This window comes from Peromyscus maniculatus, chromosome 18, assembly GCF_049852395.1.
Source record: "Peromyscus maniculatus bairdii isolate BWxNUB_F1_BW_parent chromosome 18, HU_Pman_BW_mat_3.1, whole genome shotgun sequence".
Classification (NCBI taxonomy): Eukaryota; Metazoa; Chordata; class Mammalia; order Rodentia; family Cricetidae; genus Peromyscus; species Peromyscus maniculatus.
This window is the reverse complement of record NC_134869.1, coordinates 47,829,976-47,853,762: the sequence shown is the minus strand read 5'-3', so window position 1 is coordinate 47,853,762 and position 23,787 is coordinate 47,829,976. Positions and strand designations below refer to the sequence as shown.

At 45.8% G+C, this 23,787-nt stretch overlaps 1 protein-coding gene across 2 annotated transcripts in view; it reads left to right on the top strand.

Annotated features, from left to right (window-relative positions):
* The window catches only part of Ppm1h (protein phosphatase, Mg2+/Mn2+ dependent 1H), a 269,105-nt gene that overhangs the window by 87,979 nt on the left and 157,339 nt on the right, over nucleotides 1–23,787 (top strand). For both annotated transcript variants that reach the window (XM_076554165.1, XM_042263421.2), the window contains exon 2: nucleotides 20,841–21,003. In XM_076554165.1, coding sequence (XP_076410280.1) covers nucleotides 20,841–21,003 — 163 coding nt within the window. The remainder of the gene's footprint in view (nucleotides 1–20,840; nucleotides 21,004–23,787) is intronic.

Below are 23,787 nucleotides of genomic sequence, written 5' to 3'. Positions count from 1 at the left end.
TCAGAGCAACTAGCCAGTGTAATGGTTTCCTCTAGCTGTTGCCACTTGGTTCAGTTTTTGTTTTTATTTCTCTTTTTAACTGTCACTGGATTCAGAGGTTTTCCTCCATGTGTCTGTTCCTAATGTTGAAATTATCTCATATCAAAACACGTACTTTTTCCTTCTGAAATCCTGTGTTACCTCTGAGGGTCGTGGTCTTTGTTTTCTTTGCCTGGCGCCCGACTCACTTTGTACTCTCACTGTCTTTCAGCCCTGGTTTAACCTGGTGAGAAATGGTCCTCAAAATGCTCCCTGGGGTGGGTCTGCTTTCAGGCACTTTGATTGGATCAAGTTATAAACTATTTACGTTTCAACTGTTGAGTTCATGTTGGAATTTGTGATTCAAATTTCAAGTTGCGATGTTTTTCTTAACTTGTCTTATACTAAAGAAATAAGTGTTATTTTCTGTATCTTGTTAATACATATGCAGGGCGCTGATTTTTCTGCAGTGAGACCACAAACTGCTGAGCAAATTTTAAGACTTTTTTCTACTGTTCCTTTTTTTTTTTTAGCCTGTATCCCATAGTTGTTTAGAATTTATATATAACCTGTTTTGTAAGATTAGCAACTTGATATGTAGTCCACTTACTTTTTAAAATCCACATACATAGAAAAGTTTAGTTTCTATTATTTTTTCTACCCCATCTCTTTCACTTTTCTGCCCCTTGGGGGGTCTGCTTCCATTAGTTCCAATTTATTGTTCAATATTTTATTTATGTATTTTTTTTCTTGTTTTCTCAAACAAAAGACAGCACAGTATTGGGTTTTTTAATTATTTTATTATAGCCTGGAGATTGTGTTAATAATCTAGCGTCTTAACAAAAAAGTGTTTATGAAATATGTACTAGGATCTGTTCATTGGAGCTTGAACCTGAACTTGGAAAAATAAAGTGGAAGTCGAGAGGAGTAAGCCATCAGGAAGTCCTTTCCCTACAAAGCACACACCTTGCGTTTAAGAAAGTCGGTGTAGCTTGGTGTATCCAGCTAATTAAAAACGGGTTACTGGCTGTCCCCCTAGCAAATGCTCCTGCAAGTTCAGAAGTTGGGGAGGCCTTTCTCAGCAGCTGCTGGCAGACCCCGCTTCAGACTGAAGTCTCCGTCTGCTTCTGGAGAGCAATAGACGTCACTCTGAGTTTTCGACTTCTTGTTCCCTTACCCTTCTTAGCACCTCACCACCCACTAGGCTCCGGGGATAGCAGCAGGCCCCTGCTCCCTCTGGATCCACAGGCTGTTTTCTCCTTGCTCTGCAGTGAGGCGTTGGGTGGGACAGGCGTTAGGGCCAGAGGGGGTCTGAGGCTGCTCTACCATGAGTAGCTCTCTGACCCCAGGTTAGCCAGTGTTCTGTATTCAATTCTTACTAAACAGGACAAAACCAAACAAACAGACAAAAACCCGCCTTTCTTTCTGCATTATTGGAAGGCTCACCGGCATCATATTAAGAGTTTTTCATGCCCGGCAGTGGTGGTGCACGCCTTTAATCCCAGCACTCGGGAGGCAGAGCCAAGCGGATCTCTGAGTTCGAGGCCAGTCTGGCCTACAGAGCGCGTTCCAGGACAGGCTCCAAAGCTATGCTCAAAAACTCTGTCTCGAAAAACCAAAAAGAAAGAAAACAGAAAAAAAAAAAAAAAAAGTTTCATCCTAGTGAAAAGGTTCTGTTAATTATTTGAATTCTGGTGTACAGTTATCTGATACAGTGATTGCCCCCGAGTCTAAATTTACTCCCAGGTTAGACAATCCAAAGGCCCGTTGCTGCCGCCACTGGAAGCACACTTCCTGAATATCGCTAAGTTTTCCCAGCGTGAGTCTCCTGTGTGAGAGACTCTTAGTCATGAGTGCTCAGACCCCGATCCCCTACAGCAGGTGATCCTGACAGGGCTCTCACTCTCATTCCCTTGGTTGGGTCATGGGGGCGCGGAGGGGGGGGCATCCTCCTTGTTCCCATTGAACCAGTCATGACACCGCATCCCCAACCTTACCCACGAATGTATGTCTATGGTACTGCAACTCCATGTATCACCAGGATCCCCATCTGTCTCAGGCTTTCCGTCCCCAGCTGTGGTACCCACCACTAGAGACCTGTAAAATAGGAGTGTCCTACTAGTCTCCAGCTCTGAAGAAGAGGGCAAGGAAATGTCAGTCCCTGGTAGACCAGAAGGACCATATTTTATCTACGTCAGTGCTACTTATCATCCGTGACTTGGGCGTCACCATCACTTGGGAGCTTTGTGCAGACTTTGCCTTAGTGCAGTGGTTCGAAACCTTCCTAACGCTGTGGCTGTGACCCTTTAACACAGTTCCTCATGCTGTGGTGACCCCCCAACCAAACAGTTATTTTCATTGCTACTTCATGACTGTGATGTTGCTACTGTTATGAATTGTAATGTAAATAAATGTCTGTGTTTTCTGATGGCCTTAGGTGACCCCTGTGAAAGGGTCATTTAACTCCTCCAGGGGGTCGCGACCCACAAGTTGAGAAGCAAGGCTTTAGTGCTACTGAGTCGGAATCTTGAGTTGAGCCCAGAAACTATGTTTTAAGGAGTCCTCCGCGGGGTTGGTAGGCACACACAAATTTGCAAAGCCTTCTAAACAACAGAGGTTGAAATTAGCAGTGTCTTCTCTCCCGTGGAAAAGGTATCATAGGTTGTAAGCATTTAGTGCACTTTATAGGGTAACAGGTTGATGCTATTTCTAGGTAAGTCTGTCAGCGGGTCAACCACTGTCTTATGCTTGTTTTGGCCAAACTGTTGATCAAATAAATCAGGGATCTTATTCATATTGTTTTTCTGTACCCTTTTCAGGAATATATTAGTAAATTAGGAAGATTTTTTTCAAATATAAGTTGAAAGAGTTTTGTATTATTTTCATTCTTCAGTGGTTGAGTTGTACTTTTTGTTAGCGTAAAAAGGATCTATTGTTGCCAGTATTCAAAACTCTGTGCAATTTGGAAACATAATAAGATGAAAAATACATTTCTTCATGCTCTTTTTATGAAAAACAGTTCTTCCCCATGACTTCCTCTCTTAGGCTTCTGGCTCTGCCATTAAGATGGTCCCTGCAATTGAGAGTCTGTTTATTATGACAGTCAGGACTCGGGAACAATGAAGTCTATTTTAATCTCTAGATTGAAATGTGGCACGGAGGTAAACAGTTCCCTCACTTTGAGTCTGTGGAATTGCCAATGGCTTCTAAGACTCCTATTTCTCAGGGTCGCAGCTGTTGACTTGTGTTCCACAGTTGATAAAATTCTAGCAGATGAACATCTCATCTTTCTTGGTGTTGAGCCTCAGCAATCTTTTTTTTTTTTTTTTTTTACATGGGGTTAACATTTATTTGTAGGTCACAACTTACTGTGTAGTCTTCAAAACAAACCATGATGAGCTCAAATGATAAAATTATTCCAGGGGTGGAATGTTTCAGAATAGCACTTCACAGATGTGTTCTCCACTGGCCTCTTCTAGCTTTCACTTAAAATCGAACCCCTCTTGATGGTCATTCTTTGTACCAGCTCCTAGCTCTTGTTGCTGTGACTCAACACCTGACATGAAACAAGTTAAGAGTGGATTTATTTGGGCTCAGAGTTCAGGGTCATTGACCAGACCACTTGTTCTGGGGAGGAAAGCTGTGGTCCAGGGTGCCCATCAGGAAGTGGGGAGAAGGGGATGCTGTGTACCTGGCTCCTCCCTTCTCCCATTTTTGTTCTGTCTCTGGACAGACCTACCATGACATAATCAGAGATGTACCTCCTAGACCACTAGTTATGGATGAAGATTAATGTCAGATTCTTTCACCACTTTACACAGAATTATATGTTGCTGGAATTTAAATAGTCATATAATTAAAAAAAGACCTGGAGCCAGATATGGGGGTAAATGGTGAAAGATCAGAGGAAACAAGCCACTAGAGAAATTTCTCACCACTACGGAATCCTCAGGCCTAATGGAAGTCGAGATCCTATCTCCACGAATCCTCTGAATGAAAGCCTCTGAATCCTCAGCCAAAAGCCTTCAGATGAAAAGGCTCTTAGTTTCTTTCTCCTCACACCTTATACACCTTTCTCTGCCCACCCATATCATTTCCTTGCTAGTGCTGGGATTCATGGCATGTGTGCTTCCCAAATACTGGTAGCAAAGGCCTGAGATCTCAGGTGCTGGGATTATAGCTGTGTGCCACCACTGCCTGCCCCTGTTTCTCTCCTAGACTGAATCAATCTCATGTCGTCTAGGGTGGCTTTGAACTCACAGAGATCAGACAAATCTCTGCCTCCTGAGTGCTAGGTTTAAAGGTATATGCCACCACTGCCTGGTCTCTATGTTTAATCTAGTGGATTGTTCTTTCCTCTGATCCTAGGCAAGTTTTATTTGATATACAATATATCACCACAATTATATCTATGGATGTTTAGGCTTTTTGAAGGATTTTAATTCTCTTTTTCTTTTTCATTTATAAACTTCATTCTAGAAAAGCTCACCAACACAAACAAAAATCACACACTGAAATTAACCGGGCCAAAGTTTATACATTTTGAAGAACTTCTATACAGTTAGGATAGCCATTTGAAACAGAAGCTGTGTAGCTTCGTGTTGGATTTTACACTTTCCCTATGCATTTATCCACCACCAAAACCAAAAAGTCCCTGACAGACTGAAAACTAGAAAAGCTATTAGCTCTTTACACTCTTTGATAGCTTGTGTCCATTACCTGCACTCAGTCCCTCCTCATCACCCGATGTTTAGCCTGCTTTATTCTCTTTCCTACATGTCATACAGTATCTACCTGTGCATATGTTTACATATGTGTGTTGATTATTAGATAGACTCTGCATGTGAGGGAGAACATGCAGGGTTTTTCTTTTATTTCTGAGATTGTATGACTTTGCTTAATACACATTCTAAATCCATCCACTTTGCTGGAAATTTTGTGATTGCATTTTTCTTTAGATATTAATAGTATTTCCATTTTTAAAATGATATCAGTTTTTTTATTACCCACTCATCCGTTGATGGACAGTTCTTTCCTGTCGTGAACAAAGGAGCATTAAACGTTGAATTCTAAGTCCATAGGTGTCTGGATGCCTGTTGTATATCAAACACCACGCTAGTCCTTAGTCCGGTAGATTCAGCTCCCCCCCCCCCCCCCCACACACACACCTCCATGGTGCTGATGGTTTGATATTGTCAGTACTACAAATGAATACACACTGGGAATTGAGTGTAGTTAGACCCTCCAGCATGTGATTGGCAGCCAGCAAATGGGGATTTTTATTACAGGATACTGGGGTCGTTCAGATAATCCAAATACACTTGCGTCTTGGGAACAATTAGAACTTGGATTGTTTCTAGTCTGTAGTCTTCTTTTGTACACTCTGCCTCGTTTCTCTTCCCTGTTACCCCTGTGTCTCTCCCTACTCCAGGTTTTCCCTCCTTTATTTTTATTTATCTGTTACTGACTTTGTTTGTAGGTAGGGTCACTCAGTGTGACTCAGGCTGGTCTTGAACTCCTGATCCCTCTGACTCAGCCTCCTGGCGGTTGGGATTACAGCTGTGCACGGTTGTGTGTGCCTCCTCCACCATCATCACCTTCCCTTCCCTTTCCATAGAAAAACACTAACCGACCCAAGCTGGCCAAGTGTCCCTCACTAGGCTAATTACTAGTGGCCATTGAAAAGCTATATGCATGGGCTGGAAGACACAAGACAAACAATGTTTAGAAGAGAGGATCTAGGCACATAAAATTATTTCTACCAGGTCTATGTACTTTATTCCTTCTCTTCATCTAGATATTAGCATAGTTTTAGAGCTAACAGAGCCATGGTTTTGAAGGTTGAGTCACCCAGCTCATCTCATACAGGCAGGCAACAGAGCTAGAATCCCAGTCCTCGGCACTGCTTTATGGGTCCACTGCGTTGCTTAAGAACAATGCCTAAAAGAGCATTATGAATTAGCTTTAAACAGAGCGCTTACAGTGCGATTTACCTTTCTGTCACTACTAAAGATGTGTGGCAAGTAACCTATGAAGAGGAAAAGGTGGGTGCTGTGCCACACCCCTTTAGTTCCAACACTCAGGAGGCAGAGGTAGGTAGATCTCTTGGAGATTAAAGCCAGCCTGGTCTACAGAATGAGTTCCAGAACAGCCTGGGCTACATAGAGAGACCCTGTCCCCAAAAAATTAAGAGGCAGGGAGAGAAGAGATAGACTTTGATTGATTATATTGGCTTGCGGTTTTGGAGGTCTCTATCCATGATCAATTGACAGTTTCTTTGGGCCAGTGGCAAAGCAACAAAGCAGAGCCAGGAGCATGTGACAGAGCAGACTGCTCACCTCACAATCTAGAGAGCTAAGAGGGGACCAGAGCCATGGTCCAACAGTCACCTTTGAGAACATACCTCCAAAGATCTAGGATCTCCCCCAGGTTCAACCTCCCAGGGATATCACCAAGGAAACCAAGCTTTTGTGGATAGGCCTTTTGGGGGGCAGAGAACAGTCAGTATCCAAACTCTAGTAGGTAGGGCACGCTTGCCAGACAAGAAGGTCACTGCACACAGAGCAAAAGTCACCTGATACAGAATCCTCAGGAGCATCATGATGCTGTTCTTAACCCATAGGCAATCTGTTATGGCCAGGGATAAATAGTATAATCCGAACAGGGAGGGGAAGCAAGGGCCCCAACTAGAAAGAGTGTTATGGGGAAAATGAAGGAAATTAAATCATATCCTAAAATTGTCAAGAGTCCATTTAATGGAGGTTGAATCTGAGAGAGGCATGGGAACATTCGTGGTTGAGAAAGGTCCGTATGGTCACCCAAGGAAGGCAGCAATTGGTCAGGTCAGGAATTATGGGCATCAGTGCCTAGAGGGTGTGACGAGGTTCTCATTCCACACCTAGAGGTGTGGGGACTGGGTGATGTAAGTCACAGCCATGAAGCAGAGTCTGCAGGCTGAGAAAGCGGGTGTGGGCCCAGGTCAGCGGAGCTCGGAATGCAGGCGGGTTCCTGGTCCTTTGAGCAGAGAACATCAGAGGGAAAGGCTGCGTTTGAAATGTAAGGTAGACCTGAAAAGAAAGGAAGGCCAGCACAGCCTTGAGCAGCTGGGGTGTTGTACTGAGGCAGATGTTCTGAAAGCATTTGGACCGGCAGTCAAGACACCCCTGAGATCCCACACCATAGATGTGAACGTGGCTTCATGGCTTGGCAGTACTCAGTGTTTGGATCCCAGACGAAGCCTGGGGAGTAGAGACAGTCTCCAAGGGAAAGTTTGTTTAGGGAGAAGAGAAGCAAGCCAAGTTCAAAGCTCCCGAGGGTAGTTGCTCAGAAGACTCATTTTTTTTACATACCCGCACATGAAGGTCTAGTTGGCGAGAAGAAGTTTGATTCAACCAAATTTCTAATTTCCTGAGATCTAGCAGGTGTTAAATATGGCTTACGGGGTACCAGAGAGTTTCCTCAATAAAACGATAAGAACATGTGTTATTTGGGAAATCATTTTTGCTCTGAAAGCAGATTAGATTTTAAACTAAGTACGGGAGAGGTGAGGATGATGTGAGGAGACAGACAGACAGTCTCAACGGTTGGGAAAGAGGCCTTCGGAGGCATCATACTCAATGTACAGATGCCCGGAGTCTCTGCACGGAGTTAAGCCGCCTGCTGCATATTTCCAATGCCATGCATTCCCATAAAGGGAGTTCATTATTTTGCTGGGTAGCTTTAGATTGATAGCATGAGAACATGCCTGTCCTTGATGTCTCAGTCTCCCTTCAGCCCTTGAAATTCCCCTGCCCACAGCACTTCTGTATTTGAATTTTAAAGCCGTGACTTCTGATGAGAGCAAGCACTTGGCTGGAAGGCAGGCTCCATGGTGAGATGCCTCGGGCCCTGACCCCTCTTAGCCATGTCTCTGCTTGAGATATTTGAAGCTGATTCTGCATGTCTTGCTTCCAAGTTCATTTTCTGCTAGAGGCCCTTGTAATGAAACACAGTTTGTCTTTGGATGGTAGACTTGTTTCCCTGGAATTTCAGGTAACTGAAATTTATGAGAGGCCGTAACCTTCAGACTGGCCAGGTACCTCAGACCAAAACAGACAAATCAAAATGATGTGACCCATGCTAAGTGCCTATTGATCAACCTGAAACTTGAAGAAACATGAAAATCCCTGAATAAGAAATCAGCGGCAGCCAGTTGCCCAGTTAACCTGAGCGAGTATGGTAAGACATCCCTTCAGTTTTTAACCCTTCCAAGGATAGTAACCTAATTTTAACCCGCCTCCTTTTAGGTTGTTTATTATACTATTTTCTTCCCCTTGGGCAAGCTGTGCCTACAGCCAATTTTATCTTAATTGGGATCCTACTTAACTTGTGACTCACTTTATAAAAGTCAATTCAATGAATTACATCAATTTCATGACATTTTGTTTTTTGAGACAACATAAGAAATCCCACTTAAGACATTTTAAGCTTTTACAAATAGTCAGTGCTAGAACTCATTCACTCCTGTGGTGTGTCATGACAAAATTGAGTTCATTGGTTCAATCTCCGTTCATAGATTTTGGTTAACGTCGTTTTGCTGACTGAACTGTGCTGGTAGATCCTATTGAGCATCCAGTAGAAGTGTTTTCTATCACTTGGCTTGTCTTCCTAAACACTTTCCCTCTTTTGGAGACTGTAGAGATTGGCTTACCTAAAATAAAGTGGAACCTAGGCTGGCCCTCCAGAGGCCTCAGGGTTGAAAGTGTCCTGTTCTTTCCCTTTTCCATTGAGGACACTTGAACCTGTTACCTGAGCTTTTCCCTGGGTCTGGAGACAAAGTGAGAAATGTTGGGTCAGAGACAGACCCTTTCCAAAGGGCCCCTGGATGTGTTGTTTAGGATTCTAACCTAAAGAGAATAAAATGGCACATTCAGTAAAATGCAGGCGTGAAGATGTTTCCAAGGCACGCTGCTTTCAGATATTGTGTTTGTTTGTTTGTTTGTTTGTTTGTTTTAAAGATTTACTTTATTATGTATACAGCATGTATGCCTGCAGGCCAGAAGAGGGCGCCAGATCTCATTACGGATGGTTGTGAGCCACCATGTGGTTGCTGGGAATTGAACTCAGGACCTCTGGAAGAAGAGTCAGTGCTCTTAACCTCTGAGCTGTGTTCTTTAAACAACAAAAAATCGGAAGTCCCAGGAAGGAAATCAGTTACTGCTCTTCCTGTCCGTTTTGCAGTGTCACTGTTGTTGATTTCGATGGTGTTGGGAGCACAGAGGGAGCCAGGGATGTGTCACGGGCCCCCCTCCAGCTCCCTGTGTTCCGCGCCGCAGCCCGCCTCAAGAGCATCCTCTGTGTTAGCACAATCTGTCACTTTAAAAAGGTCCCGGTTGCTGTGAGGAAATGCCAGGATGGCTGGTCTAGGTCTCTCCTCTGAGTCATTTTGCATGTGACACTGACGCCTCGAGTAAGTGACGGTAACGTGCTGATCTCACGTCTCGGGTTGTGAGCTTCAGCAGAGCCACTCAGTGGGAAACGCTTCTAGGTGGCTATTTTCCCGCGGGCAGGCAGCTGCTTCCCTTCTAAGGAAAAACACTGTTGTTTCTTTTCCATCTTACTGAAGAGAAACCGAGGCACGGGAACATAAAAGAACTTGCTGACGGCCACCCAGCTATCAAGTGGCAGGCCCTGGGACTTAAACCCAGGGAGACTGTCTCCAGGCCTGGCTGCCCACTGGCTGCTTCTGTTCTGTTCTGTGTTTAGTTGGTGTGGCCTCCACACACGTGTGTGGTGGTATTGTGTTCCCCAAAATATTGTGCACCCTAATAAACTTATCTGGGGTCAGAGAACAGAACAGCCACTAGATACAAAGGCTAGAAAATGGTGGCACTCACACCTTTAATCCTAGCATTCCAGAGACAAAAATCCATCTGGATCTCTGTGAGTTCAAGGCCACATTGGAAACAGCCAGGCATGGTGACACTCGCCTTTAATCCCAAAAAGTGAGCCTTTAATTCCAGGGAGTGATGGCAGATAGCAGAAAGGTATATAAGGCGTGAGGACCAGAAACTAGAAGCATTTGGCTGGTTAAGCATTTGGCTGGTCAAGCTTTCAGGCTTCTAGCAGCACAGTTCAGCTGAGATTCATTCTGGATGAGGACTCAGAGTTCTCCAGTCTGAGGAAACAAGATCAGCTGAGAAGATGGCCAGGTGAGGTTAACTGTGGCTTGTTCTGTCTCTCTGATCTTCCAGTGTTCACCCCAATAACTGGCCCCGGGTTTGATCTTATTAATAAGACTCTTTAAGATTCATGATACACATGTGCCTACAGGCCTACCCCTGAAGCATGTTCAGCTTTGAGCATGAAGCCAGAGGTCAGCTTCTGGTGTCCTTTCTTAGGAAACGCCTGCTTCGGCTTTGGTGGCACACACCTTTGGTCCCGGCACAGAGGCAGGCAGATCTCTGAGTCCAAGACCAGCCTGATCTATAAAGTGAGTTCCAGGACAGCCAGGTCTACACAGAAAAAACCTGTCTCATAGAGGGGAAAAAAAAAGAAGAAGGTAAACTCTCTCTCAGGCCTGGATCTCAGTGATTAGGCAAGGCCTGCTAGCCATCAAGACCCAGAGATTCCCACTCTCTCCCCTCCCTTCCTCCCCCCCCCCCCACATCTCCACCTCCTCAGTACTGTAGTCAGTACCTGGGACCCACACATGGCACCTAATGTTTACCCAACAAGCCCTTTGCCTTTGGGGAGTCATCTCCCCAGCTCATTCAAGTTATTTTCTTCAGCAAGGATTAAGAAATGCGCCTTAGATACATTTGATCTTATCTGACCTTGGAAGCCCAGCAGGGTCAGGCCTGGTTAGTTCTTGGATGGGAGACCCTTCTCGCTGCCAAATAACATTGCATGGCACCGCGGCACTGCCTCTCTCTGTTTGTGCAATATTTATAAGAAGAACAGCAGAATTCCATATAGACGGGTACTTTCTTTATTCAGCAGCAAGACTGGCAACACACAAGATTTACCCAAGGTCGTATTGTGGGATTTTCAAAGAGTATGTCAATGAAACATTATGGTAAGGATGTAGGGAAAGACGATTCCCTACCCACTGCTGGTAGAGTGTAAACTGTAGACCCAAGATGGAAATCAGGATGAAGGTTCCTCAGGAAATTAAAAATAGAACGAACACATGAGTAGCTGTATCACGGGTCGAGCTTATAGCGGTCCACAGGAAGATGCTTGCACGCCCGTGTGGATTGCAGCATTTTTCATGGTAACAAGAAAACGGGCTCAGCCCTGATATCCGTCCTTGGATGAGTGGATGATGCAAACACTGGACCTGCGCACCGTCGAATCTTAACCCTGCTCTGAAGGAAAATGAAATGATGGAGTCGGCAAGGAAATGGAGGAGTCTGGGGGGTATGGCGGGTGAAGTGGCGCAGACTCCATTCCCAGAAGCAGACCCCAGCTGCGGTGTTCACAGGTGTGTGCAAGTGTGGGAGTGCGAAACGAGGAGGAAGAAGAGCAGGAGAAAGGCGCTGAGGGGAGAGAGGATCCGTGTGCCATGAAAACGGGGCTGTGGAGCGGCGCGGCGAGATTGAAGGGGGAGAGGGTGGTGAGGAGGAAGAAGGTATATCACTAAAAACAGAGGAAAAAAACCTGCTCGAACGTGCTCTCATGGCTGGGATTGTGGCGCTTACCTCCAGCGCCCCACATCCGAGGTTCAATCCCTAGTATGTATTTAAAAAGAAAAAGGGGCCGGGCAGTGGTGGCGCATGCCTTTAATCCCAGCACTCGGGAGGCAGAGGCAGGCGGATCTCTGTGAGTTCGAGGCCAGCCTGGGCTACAGAGTGAGTCCCAGGAAAGGCGCAAAGCTACACAGGGAAACCCTGTCTTGAAAAACCAAAAAAAAAAAAGTAAAAGGGAAACACACACAAACAAGCAAGCAAAACCCTATCGTGACTATTGTAATATCAACGTAAACTTCAGAATGACAAATATTACCGGCAATAAAAATGTCAAAAGTGAAACCTAACACTTTGCATGATAATTTTTAAAATATTTTTAAAGCATTATGTATTTCTCAGCTGGGCGCGGAGTTGGGGTGTGTGTGGCTCACTGATAGAGCAGTTACCTAACATGTGGCTAACCCAGAGTTTAATCCCAGATAGCGGGAGAGGGAGGGGTAGAGGGGGGTGTTCAATTTTGTCATTTAACACAAACCTGGGAGTGCCTGAGAAAACAGAATCTCCGCTGAAGAATTAATTGCCTCCATCAGGACCGGCCTGTGGACATGTGGGGGGCGGGGCATTTTCTTTATTGCTAATTGATACAGGAGGGCCCAGCCCACCAGCCCACTGTGGGTGGTGCCGTCCCTCGGCAGGTGGACCTGGGCTGTGTTCAGGGTAGCAGAAGACAGTGTTCTTCAATGTCTCTCCTTCCATTCCGGCCTCCAGGTGCCTGCCGGCCTTGAGTTACTGTATGAGCTTCTCTAGATTATGGACTGTAAAGTGTAAGCAGAAACAAACCCTCCTGCCCCCAAGGTGCTTTTGATTTATATTTTACCACTGCAACAGGGAAGCAAGCTAGAATAGTGTGTATAACTCGATGTCTGTTGAGATTACGGTGTCTTTATCCTTTGGTTTCATATTTTATTAGTTTCGAAGTTCAATCTGTTTTTAAAAGTCATTTCTTTTCACGAAGGGAGATCTTTATAAAAACATACTGTTTTTTTTTTTAAATTCCCAGTGGAAGTGAACAGCTGTCTATGAGTAACATTGTACTCCATCTCCAAAAGAGATTTTCATTTGTGTTTTAACTTGGAAACCCCAGATCCTTTGGGATAGGCCCTATGTACCCTCCACACCTGAGATGCTCTAGCATTTGACCAAGCATGAAACTTCCCCCTTTAAATACAGAAGTTAGACACTGATGATATTAATACCTTGCCATGAGGATAATTGAAAGGAAACACCTCAGGCAACTTTGTAATGTTTATTTTTGCTACACTAAGGTTTGTATCTGAACAGCCAGGGTGAGGAAGAACATAACAACCCAAGTCTCTGTGAGGTCCACAAACAACATCGTGTCTTCTGATTTTCAGTGCGAGTTTTTCAGTCCTGGTCACTTAACTATACCGATGAACGTAATAGAAACTAGAAGTCTCTTCAAAATCCTTGTAGCAAAGTTCCTCCCACTCATGTGACCAGTAACATCAGGGTGTGTGCCAAAGCTCTGCCCAGTCCTCCGGCCTCCCATCTTCTCGTCACCCGAATTTTGGTCCAATTCTGTGACATTGTGGGTGTTCAACTCTTTCTAGTCAACAAAAGACAATTTCAGAGATTACGACCTAACAGTTGAGTTCAGGAGTGGGTGCACACTTTCTGTGAAAAGTCCCCGTAGTAAACCACTTGGATCTGTTGGGAAGTTAGCGTCTGTGCTAGCAAAGCCACCTGTCATCATGCAAAAAAAAAACTGACACAATGTGTCAGTGAGCAGTGTGGATGTGTTCCAACGAAACATTACCGGTGCACATGTGAATTTTTTTTCTCTTCCGACTATTAGCAAATAAATCCATTCTTAGCTCGTAAACCACACAAAAACTGATCCGTATTTGGTCTACAGCCGGTAATAGCTGACCCAGCCCCGGCTAAGCTGAACTTGGCTCACACCGCCTTTGTCATTTCGGGTGTCTTAGACCTTTGGGGTGTTGATGGACCTAAAGCTACTTTCATTAGCTCCTCTTGCAGAACTTGGCCACCCCGCGCCTCCTCTCACCCTTCCCCTTCCCTTTCCTGATCTGAGTGTGCTCTGTTGTGATGGCTGATCTTGGCTGTCAGGTGGACACCTGGATAGAGGGGCCCTCAACTGAAGAGTCACCTCCATCAGATCGGTCTGTGGACTTGTCTGTGGGGGCATTGTCTTGATGGCTAACTGGATGTAGGAGAGCCCAGCCCACACGGAGTGGTACCATCCCTGGGCGGTTGGGCCTGGGCAGTGTAAGAACGGTGGCCGACTACAAGGCTGAGAACAAGCCACTCTACAGCCTCCCCTCATGGCTCCTGTCTCTGCTCCTAAGTTCCTGCCCTGGCTTCACTCAGTGATGAACTGTTAGCGGGAAATGTAAGTTGAAATCAACTCTTTCCTCCCCAGGTTGGTTTGGGTCAGTATTTATTTTTTTAAGATTTATTTATTTATTATGTATACAGTGTTCTGTCTGAGTATATACCAGATCTCATAATGGATGGTTGTGAGCCACCATGTGGGTGCTGGGAATTGAACTCAGGTCCTCTGGAAGAACAGCTAATGCTCTTAACCACTGAGCCATCTCTCCAGTCCCATTCAGTATTTTTTTTTTTTTTTTTTTTTTGGTTTTTTGAGACAGGGTTTCTCTGTGTAGCTTTGTGCTTTTCCTGGAGCTCACTTGGTAGCCCAGGCTGGCCTCGAACTCACAGAGATCCACCTGGCTCTGCCTCCCGAGTGCTGGGATTAAAGGCGTGCGCCACCACCGCCCAGCCACCCCTTGGCATTGTTATAAAAAGCCCCTTTGAAGAGGCAGAAGGGACTGTTGGGTTTTGATCCAGGTCCTCCCGAAGCTATCCCGTGTGTCTTCTCTTAGCTGTCTTTCTATCTGAAAGTTTCTTATCCCTCTCTTCTCCTCACAGGAACCCTTTAAAAGGTGGGAACTGGCCTCCCCCACCAAAGAGGCTACCCTGGCTGACCTCAAACTCACAGAGATCCTCCTGCCTCCTCTGGGATTAAAGGTTTGCACCACCATGAGCCTAGCTGTACCCAGCTTTTTGTATATGGGTTTAAGGGCTAAAATTGGTGGTTTTGTACTTACAAGGCAAGCACTTTCTCAACTGAGCTATTACCCGAGCCCTGCCGTAGACATTTGCAATGATTTCAATCACTCTGTATGTTCGTGTCTAATCATTTTCCTGTTTTCATCCACTCACATAGCTGTGATGTCAGGATTGCAGTTCAAAGGCCCATTGGGCCAGGCTGTCAGTTTAACTGGCAAAGGTCAATACAGGAAGGTCTGTAATAAACTAGCAAGGACTCGTCCAATCTCTTGGGAAAACCGCCTCTCAGGGCTGGCTCTTTTTACATCGTATGCAGGCAGATACATTCATTTTCAAGAGGAACTGGAATGTGAGCATTTTAATGTAAATATCCCAGATTTTAAATATAGACTACAAGGTTTTTTTAAAATTCCACTTTGTGGGCATTGGGTTTTTTGTTTTGTTTTTTTTTTTCTGTTTTGTTTTGTTTTCTGTTTCTTGTTTTTTAATTCTAGCTCATCCATAGGATGGATGTTGGCGTTGAGACCCATGATTGTCCACACCCACTCGTAACCACAGGAAGGTATGGTGTGGGTCATTGAAGGAAGGTTCTAATAATGCCTGTGTGTTCTGCCTTCACCAAGCTACCTCCCCCCAAAGTGGTACTTAACCTCCAAAGTGCAGAAGCCCACCATCACCAGAGCTTGCTTTCACACATCCCAGTTACTTCTGGTGACATGTGGTTACTGTTAACTACAGTGATGGAGTGGACATCTGTTCCCTCCCCCGCTCTTGAGTGGCTGTCTAGCAGACACTGCCAGTCCTGATGGGAGTCCCTCCCCGTGACCATCCGCTGGTGTCACCAAGGGCTGTTTCCAAAGGACTCTTCAGGTTTCTGGTCAAAGCAAGGCTGTCCAGCACCCAGGGACAGGAGCTTGTCTCCCTGGGAGCTCACAATTAAGGATTAAGTTGTCTTCCTGCTCTGGCCTGTCTGGGTGTCTCCCTACTTCAGAGAACCTTAACAAAACCCAGACTGCAAGGTTACCTAGAGAAGAGAATGTTCGTAATAGGCAGCTTATGTTTGATTTCTCATCAATGATTCATTTCCGCCTGGACAGCGATTTTCAGTCCGCCTCTCAATTATATATGAATCAGCAATATATCTCCCTTCACTTCATGTCCCGTACAAATACCTCTTCCTCAACCGGCGTGATTACTACCTGCTGAGAAGTGCTATCACACACGCCATGTAAAATTTTTAGTTTTAACTACCCAGGGCTTTATACTTCCTTTAAAAATAAAATCAAATTCTGCAGCTCTTACGTTGTTCTTTTAGGTGTTTGGGGGGCGGGGTTGGCGGGAATGATTGTAAACTTTCTATATTGCACAGACGGTAATTCTCCTTCATCCTCTTTTTCTTCCTTTCCAAATTTGAATTCTAACTTAGAAATTACTCAGTTCTTTAGGTAAGTCAAATCCTCTTGTCCAACCCATATCTTCGCAACTCAGAATTTAATTGATGAAACGCTGCTGAGGACTTGAGGTGTGGAGCAGGAACTTGCATGCACTCTGGCACTCATTGACTCCACTGCCCCCTCTGAAAGGTGGAAACAGTGGTGGGCACCTCAGAGTTGACCAGAAGATGCAAAGAGTTGATTCCTCCCTGGGAAGTGCTGGCCGCTCCCTGGCACACAGACAGATCTCAACAAACACCCCATTCTCCTCACCAGGAAGTGAGCAGCAGATTTCTCTCTGACTCCTACATTGATTCAGTAGTACCTGCTCTGTGCTCTGTTCTCAGCAAAGAGCGTCCCCTCCCTCTACCCCCCCCCCTTGCTCATAACGGCCACAATTTATTGCATGCAGGTTAGTTTCAGAGAAAATGTTTGCCTTCTTTGTGGGAGATTGGAAAACAGCGTCACCAGAAATATGATCATTTACTGCCTACCAGCATTTTATTTTCAAATGTTCAAAATAAGCATCTCGTGTAGATGAAGAGTGTGCTTTTTGACCTCAAGGGAGTGCTGGCTTTATTTAGGAGCAGAAGACAAGGACAGACTAGCTGTTCATATATTCCTGTGCTCTCAGCTTGCAAAACTAGCTGCTCCTCAGCTTAGGAAACTGAGATTTTTTTTTTTTTTCTCCGTTGACTTTTAGACTTGCATTGGTTCTCCCTTGATGAGGGGGTGGGGTGGGGGGAAGGGCATTAAAATATCCTGTGTATCAGATATTTATGCTATGATTCATAACAGTAGCAAAATTACAGGTATGAAGTAACAACGAAAATTATTTTATGGTCCGGAATGGGGCATCGCAGCATGGAATTGTCGTAAAAGGGTTGCAGCCTTAGGAGGGTTGAGAACCCCTGCTTTAAGAGGGGTCTAGTTCCCTTTCCACTTGACAGGTAATGCTTTTGCCTTTGAAGAAGGAAATACGGCATTTAGGTTGATAGGCACTGAACTTTTTTTAGGACCAAAGTCAATTGAAAGAATCAAGTCTTTCCTACTCAATGTGTGTGAAAATACCAAAGGTGAAATAATGGGAATGATACAGGGGCGGTGTGTGTGTGTGTGTGTGTGTGTGTGTGTGTGTGTGTGTGTGTGTGTGTGTGTGTTCTGTGACAAAACACGTGACCCTGGAATCAATCCCCAGCAATGCCAGAGAGCAGGGAAACCAGAGAGATGGCTCAGCAGTCACCTTTGCCCTGCTAGAGGACCCATGTCCGATTCCTGGCACACATGGTAGCTCACAACCATACAAAACTCTGGTTCCGTTGCAGCTGATGCCCTCTTCTGGCCTCTTGATGTACCGGAAACATTTAATATAGGCAAAACATACACTTTAAAAAGTTGTTTATTTTTTTGATCTCTTAAAGAAAGAAGAGTGTTTTTGGGTCAGTCCTTTATCAACTGGGTAATACTGAAATGTCTGACTAGAACAGTATTTTAGTCTCTCTGCCAGATTGACATTTCTGACTTTTTAGCATTTCACTGGCTTATTCACAAGCTGATTCGACACGAAATGGCAAAGTAAGGTCACCCGGTAATTGCTTTTTCGCAGTTCTCCACCTCTGATGAGTCAGTACAGCGCGGACCTCTGGACCGTGTGCCACCAGGAATAGATGTACAGTAGGAAGGTAACAGCCTGAGAGCCGAGGCCAAGGAAAGAGCTCGGGACTCACAAGTGTCTTCACAGCTCTGCTGTTTTTAACGGTGCAAGGGGGCCCTAGATTTCGCATGCGTAACGCAAGGTTTAGGGAACCTCTTGGCAAAACCAGGTCAGCTTCAGAATTGAGCACCCATCATGGGAGACAGGAGGCTGCATTTTACGGGGATGGTGATTTCCGACTTCATGATTTAAGTAATTATAGTAGTTTTATGGACTGCTGGAAGCCAGCAGCAGCTGATGAGTCAGTCAGTCAGCCTTGCCGGGGGAGGGGGAGGGAGCTACTGAAGATCTGCAGCGCTTTTGCTGTCGTTATTTTAAGAGAAAGCAACAGCACAAGGTTAGGCACTAATGATGGAGTGACCCCAGGTTCTGGAAACGCTAGCGAGACCTTGCCCCGAAGGTGCTGTGAGGGACTTGTCGTGAGCTGGTTTCCCAGCCAGACCTCCACTTCAGCATTTTCTGGGGAAGGTGCTTGTTTGGCATTGCCTTTCAGTAAATAACACCCTGCAGACATGCTGCTTGGCAAGTCATTACCAGTGACAGGAGGCGGGTTATTTCCTTACTGGTTCTCCCACCTCCTCTTGTGGCATGTTTCCCCAAGGTCAGACATCAGAAACAGGCGCCTAGCGAACCTGTTCTGTCCTGAGATGCAGCCCTGCACCTAGTGGGGTAGCTGGGACCAAGCATGACCGTCTCTTGGCTGGGCACGTCCTGGGCTGCCTGCCTGTGCCGCCTCCTTCCCCGGGGTCTTACTGGGACTCTTCTGTGGTCCGGACTAGACCAGCAGCAGCCTTCGCTGTGTTTCCCCACAGTCCAGCCTGGCGTGGCACGGACTGCCTTCTGTGGTGCACGGGGAAAGAGTTGAGATGGACTCTGAGTCGATTGCATCTTTATCCCAGCTCTGGCCTTGGCTGTGGCACTTAGAGTCTGTGACTGAACTTTGGCAGTCAGTGTGGCACAGGTAATCATCACCTTGTAGGTAGCCTCACCGTGTGCATCCAAAAACGTCCCTTCCTTAGAGGAGAGAGGATGAGGATAAGACCCCCCCCCTCCTCCCCACCCCCCACTCCACCCTCCCCCACCACCCCACCCCCGTCTCTCCCAACCGCGCCACACCAGGTATAATAAACTGCAAGGCTCACTTGACCCCAGAGAGAGGACAGCAGGAACGCTCACCTCCTTATTATCCCCCAGAACGTGATGTTGAAATGTTCGAAGCAAAATTCAACTTGAAAATTTTTTTTAATTTAAAAAAAAAAAAAAAAAAAAAGGCCCCAAAAAATTCAGCGTGTGAAGTGAGTAACAGCAGATCTTGCTTTGTAAAAGCCACGGAAATGAAAATTTGTAGTACCACTCATAAGAACAACGGAGCTGTGTTGATGACTACCAACCCTTGAAATGGAGCACAAAGCAGGTAGCCGGCCCGGCCTCCTTCTTAGAACATGCAGATGAGTAATCACAGACGGTAATGGTATTTTCTTTTTCAAACCTGGCTTGTCAGGCTTGCCAGCAAATGGTCTTATCCACTGAGCCATCTTGCCAACGCAAATACAGTAAATTTTTTTGAAATCAAATGATACTTGTCAATTCAGAAAAGAAGTTAAAAAGCTCGCCGTGACTAAGATTCCCGTTTCTGATGACATGAATGTATGGAAGTGAACTTTTCGTGAGGCCACACTACAATTCACTAAGAAAGAGAAATCTGCGCAGTTAGAATGTGGTGTGTGCAAGGCTTATAACTGAGCAAGGGACAGAAGGTCATGTCCAGGAGTGGGTACAGCTCAAAAGGGAGTCTCAGGGAATGAACTCGTTAGTTATTGCATTTTTAAAAAGTGCTTGGATGTTTAAAAAAATAATAATTAAAAAAAAAAACCAAAGTGTGAAAATGTGTGAGACACCTCCCTGCAGCCCCTATATTTGGCAGAAGATTATCCCAAAACCCCTGCGTGAGATCATGCAGCACTCAGATCTCAATCTGCTGCTCCTTTCCGGTGTGTGTGTGTGTGTGTGTGTGTGTGTGTGTGTGTGTACAGAAGTGTGTGCACAATCAAAGGGACCTCTTTTTTAGGAAAGTAGTTCAACCCAGCCACCACTCATAAAGACAGAGGAGCTGACAGTGTGTGTGCCTGGACTTGGGCAAAGGCACATGAACGGTGGTGGAGCATGCTTTCCTGAAACATTCCAGTCCTTCTGACATTAGAAACTAGACCAAAGCATTGCCCGCGCTCTACGGAGCCTTCTGGTATGTCTTCGCTGTCCACGTCGAAGTGCGTGAGCGGTAATCATCATTCGACGAGATAAGAGGCAGAGCTGACAATGCTCTGACAGGACACCTTTGATCCCGTCACTGGCTTGTGTTGGGGGGGGGGGGCAGCGTGAGGGACGGTCCTCTCTTCCCTCGGACTTCACGATGTGCTGTAAATTGCTGCCAAGTTCTTTGATAAGATCGATAGTGACTTTGCTCTTTATCACTTGGGGAAATGGAACACGATTCCCCGAGCTACCCTGTCTGTCCCTGTTGTAATTACCAAACAGCTCAGGCTCCGGATTAACCTGAAGCGGTGGTGGCTTCGTGTGTTTTGACTGGAGGGGGCCACGGGGCCGGGAGGTGGGGGGTGGGGTGGGGTGGGGTGGGTGGCTGTATCTAACAGACACCTGCGGAAGTGAGCTGTGATCAGAATAACTCCCTTCACGAGTGCGTCAGAGGGTGCTAATGCAATTCCATTCTCCATAGCTCGGTTTATTCAGGACATAAAATAGAGAGACCATGGGCATCAAGTCATTTGATGCCAGCTGTGGCGTCTCCTTGGCTGACCCTTGAGATAGAGGCTGAGCGCTCAGCTTCCCAGAAACCACCCCCTGATCAGCTTTTTCTGGCTTCTCCTTCAGGGTTATCAATGCCGGGAAGAGCACGCACAATGAGGACCAGGCTAGCTGTGAGGTGTTCACGGTGAAGAAGAAAGCCGGGGCCGTGACGTCCACCCCAAACAGGAACTCGAAGCGAAGGTCGTCCCTTCCCAACGGGGAAGGGCTGCAGCTGAAGGAGAACTCGGTAAGCATCATCCCCGCCCGCGTCTTGGGGAGTCATGTTCTCTAGCCCCGACGGTTAAGATGCCCGGGCTCCCGTCCAGGTGAGAATGGGTGTGGGGAGAGCTCGTCTGCAGATTCAGGGAGGCAGTGAGTCAGCGGGGGCATCGTCCATTCCGTGCTGAAGGTGGCACGCGTTAGGTGAGCTGGCACTTGTATTTTTAACAAAGTGAACACAACCGGACCGCTATAAATAGTTCGTTTTAGGAGCCAATATCTATCATCTCGGGTGGTTTCAAAGAAGCCGATTTTTTTGTGGAGGAAGCGACCTAAAAACCTCTTGTAAGGGGTGGAGGAAACTCCAGCTGTTGGCTCGGTGCCCAGCTCTGACTATGACTGTCTTTCTTTTTTCTGTCCGTTATACTCAGCGAGTTGGAGCCTGTTGCAAAAATTCTTCCAACTTAGTGTTTGTTTCCTTTGGCCAAAGACCCTTGCAGCCTATGGGGTGGCCTTGGCAAACCAAATGCCCTCCTGTTGACAAGCCCCAGGGTACATCCCCTCTCCCCAGTGTCTGGAGAACAAAGCAGACATCCTCTCGGGAAAGATCTGCAGAAACCCTTGGAGAAGGATGCAGGGGTCACCAACCCTGTGGATCAGCAGATCCGTTCGGTCCCGTGGAGAAGTGCCCTGTGGAAAAACCAGGGCACATTAAATGAGATGGCCTGCGTGTGGCTATTTGTTCTCGGAAGCTTTAGTCGATTTTATTTTATATAAAATGTACAGAATTTTAGAAGATCTACGCGTTCCTTCTTAGCCTAGAAAATAGTGTCTTGTTTCATGTAGGCTCAGAGAACAGTGAACGGATTGAGATCAGTTTGGAGTCAGGAAGCGTAGCAACCTCTGGGTTCTTCAGCACTTGTTGGAGCTGAAGGAAGCATAGGATGCGGTCTTTCCCAGAGAACCAAAGTCAGGTCTTGACTGGAGAGGTCGGAATGATAATGGTGACGTGCAGACGTGCGTGCGTGCGGACGTACGTGCGTGAGCTCTGCAGCAAGATGACTCAGGCCATCTGAGACTTGCTAGCTCATTGACGTTGAGATACATGCTTATTCTTTTAGCCTTTGGTTTTTTTGTTTGTTTGTTTTGTTTTGTTTTTTTAACTGCCAAATGGTGGAAGGGGACCGGTCGGGATTGTGAAATCTAACACTGGTCTGTGGAAAAATTTGAGCCAGTCATTGATGAAGAAATTCTTAACGTAGGTCTGGAGAAGAGAGCTCAATGGTTAAGAACACTAGCTACTCTAGTAAAAAACCCAGTTTCCATTCCCAGCAGCCACATGGCAGCTCGCAACTGTCCATAACTCCAGTTCCAGGGGATCTGATACCCTGTCCTGGCCTCTGTGGACACTGTGCATGTGGTACACATATATACTCATACACATAAAATAAAAATATGTCTTAATCCTTCAGACGTTAATGATCGATCTCCTATGAAGGGCTGTCCCTCCTCGGTCACTGTGTGTAAGGCTCACTGAATTTCGTGTTTATTCCCTTGTGAATGGGGGTTATGTAGTTCTTTGACTCACTCCCACTTGTGGGGGTGGAATTATTGCTGGATGGAGCTCAGAAACTGAGAGTCGCTGCTGATAATGAAATGCATGGACATTGTCCCCAGGCCAGTTTACGGAGGTTTTTCTCCTACTAATCCATTTCTCTTAGAAGTAGAGCCTAAAGTAATGTTTCCACAGAGACAGTGAGAAGAGAGGGAAGTGTGCTTTTGGGGTGGAGCCCCGAGCTTCCCAGTGATGGTTCCAAATCTGTATGAGACTTGTACTCCTAGAGAGAGCAAGAAGGAGCTAGACAGAGTGGACACAACTGGCCATCCATTTCTCTCCTTCATTCCTTTTTAATTGTAGGCAAATGTAGGTAATGTAACACTGACCATCTTAACCATTTTAGGTGTACAGTTTAGTGGCATCCACGTATTTGTGCAACCATCACCCTCACCTATCCCTGGAACTTTTTCATCTTCTCAAAAAGATGTTTCCCAGGGTGGTAGTGGTATGTGTTTTTTTATCCCAGCACTTGGGGAGGCAGAGGCAGGTGGGTCTCTGTGAGTTTGAGGCCAGCCTGGGCTACAGAGAGAGTTCCCGGACAGCTAGGGCTACGCAGAGAAACCCTATCCAAAGGGGGGTGGGCGGGAAACATGGAGGACGAGGAGGAGATGTGTGTGTGTGCGCACACTAATTCCCCATTCTGCCTTCCCATGAGCCCTTGGCAGTCACCATTCTGTTTTCTCTCTCCATGAGTTTGACCACTCTAGGTAGCTAAAATAAGGGGAAATCTACAATATTTGTCTTGTTGTATCCACCTTATTTTAGGATTCAGGATAACGTCTTTGGTTTATCCAGGTTGTGGTGTGAGTCATCTCCGAAGGTTGAAGAACTTTCCATCCTAAACATCTTCCTCCTTTTGTTTACTGCTCACCTGCGAATGTGCACAGGTGTTGTGTACAAACACTTTATTAAGATTCCACCTCCGTTCCTTTTGGATGTCTACCTAGCAGCACAATTTCTGTATAATATGCTAGTTCTGTTTAATTTTTTTTTAACTGGCAGTTTTATTTTCCACTGGCCGCACCATTTCACATTCCCACCCACAATGCCACAGCGTGCCAGTTTCTTGTCTTTGCCAGAACTTTTCTGTTCCTTTCCTTTTAGATCCTAAAATATTTGCAGTGGTAGTTCATTGTAATTTTGAATAATGATACTATATTCTAAACCTTTTATTATTTTATTTATATAGGCATA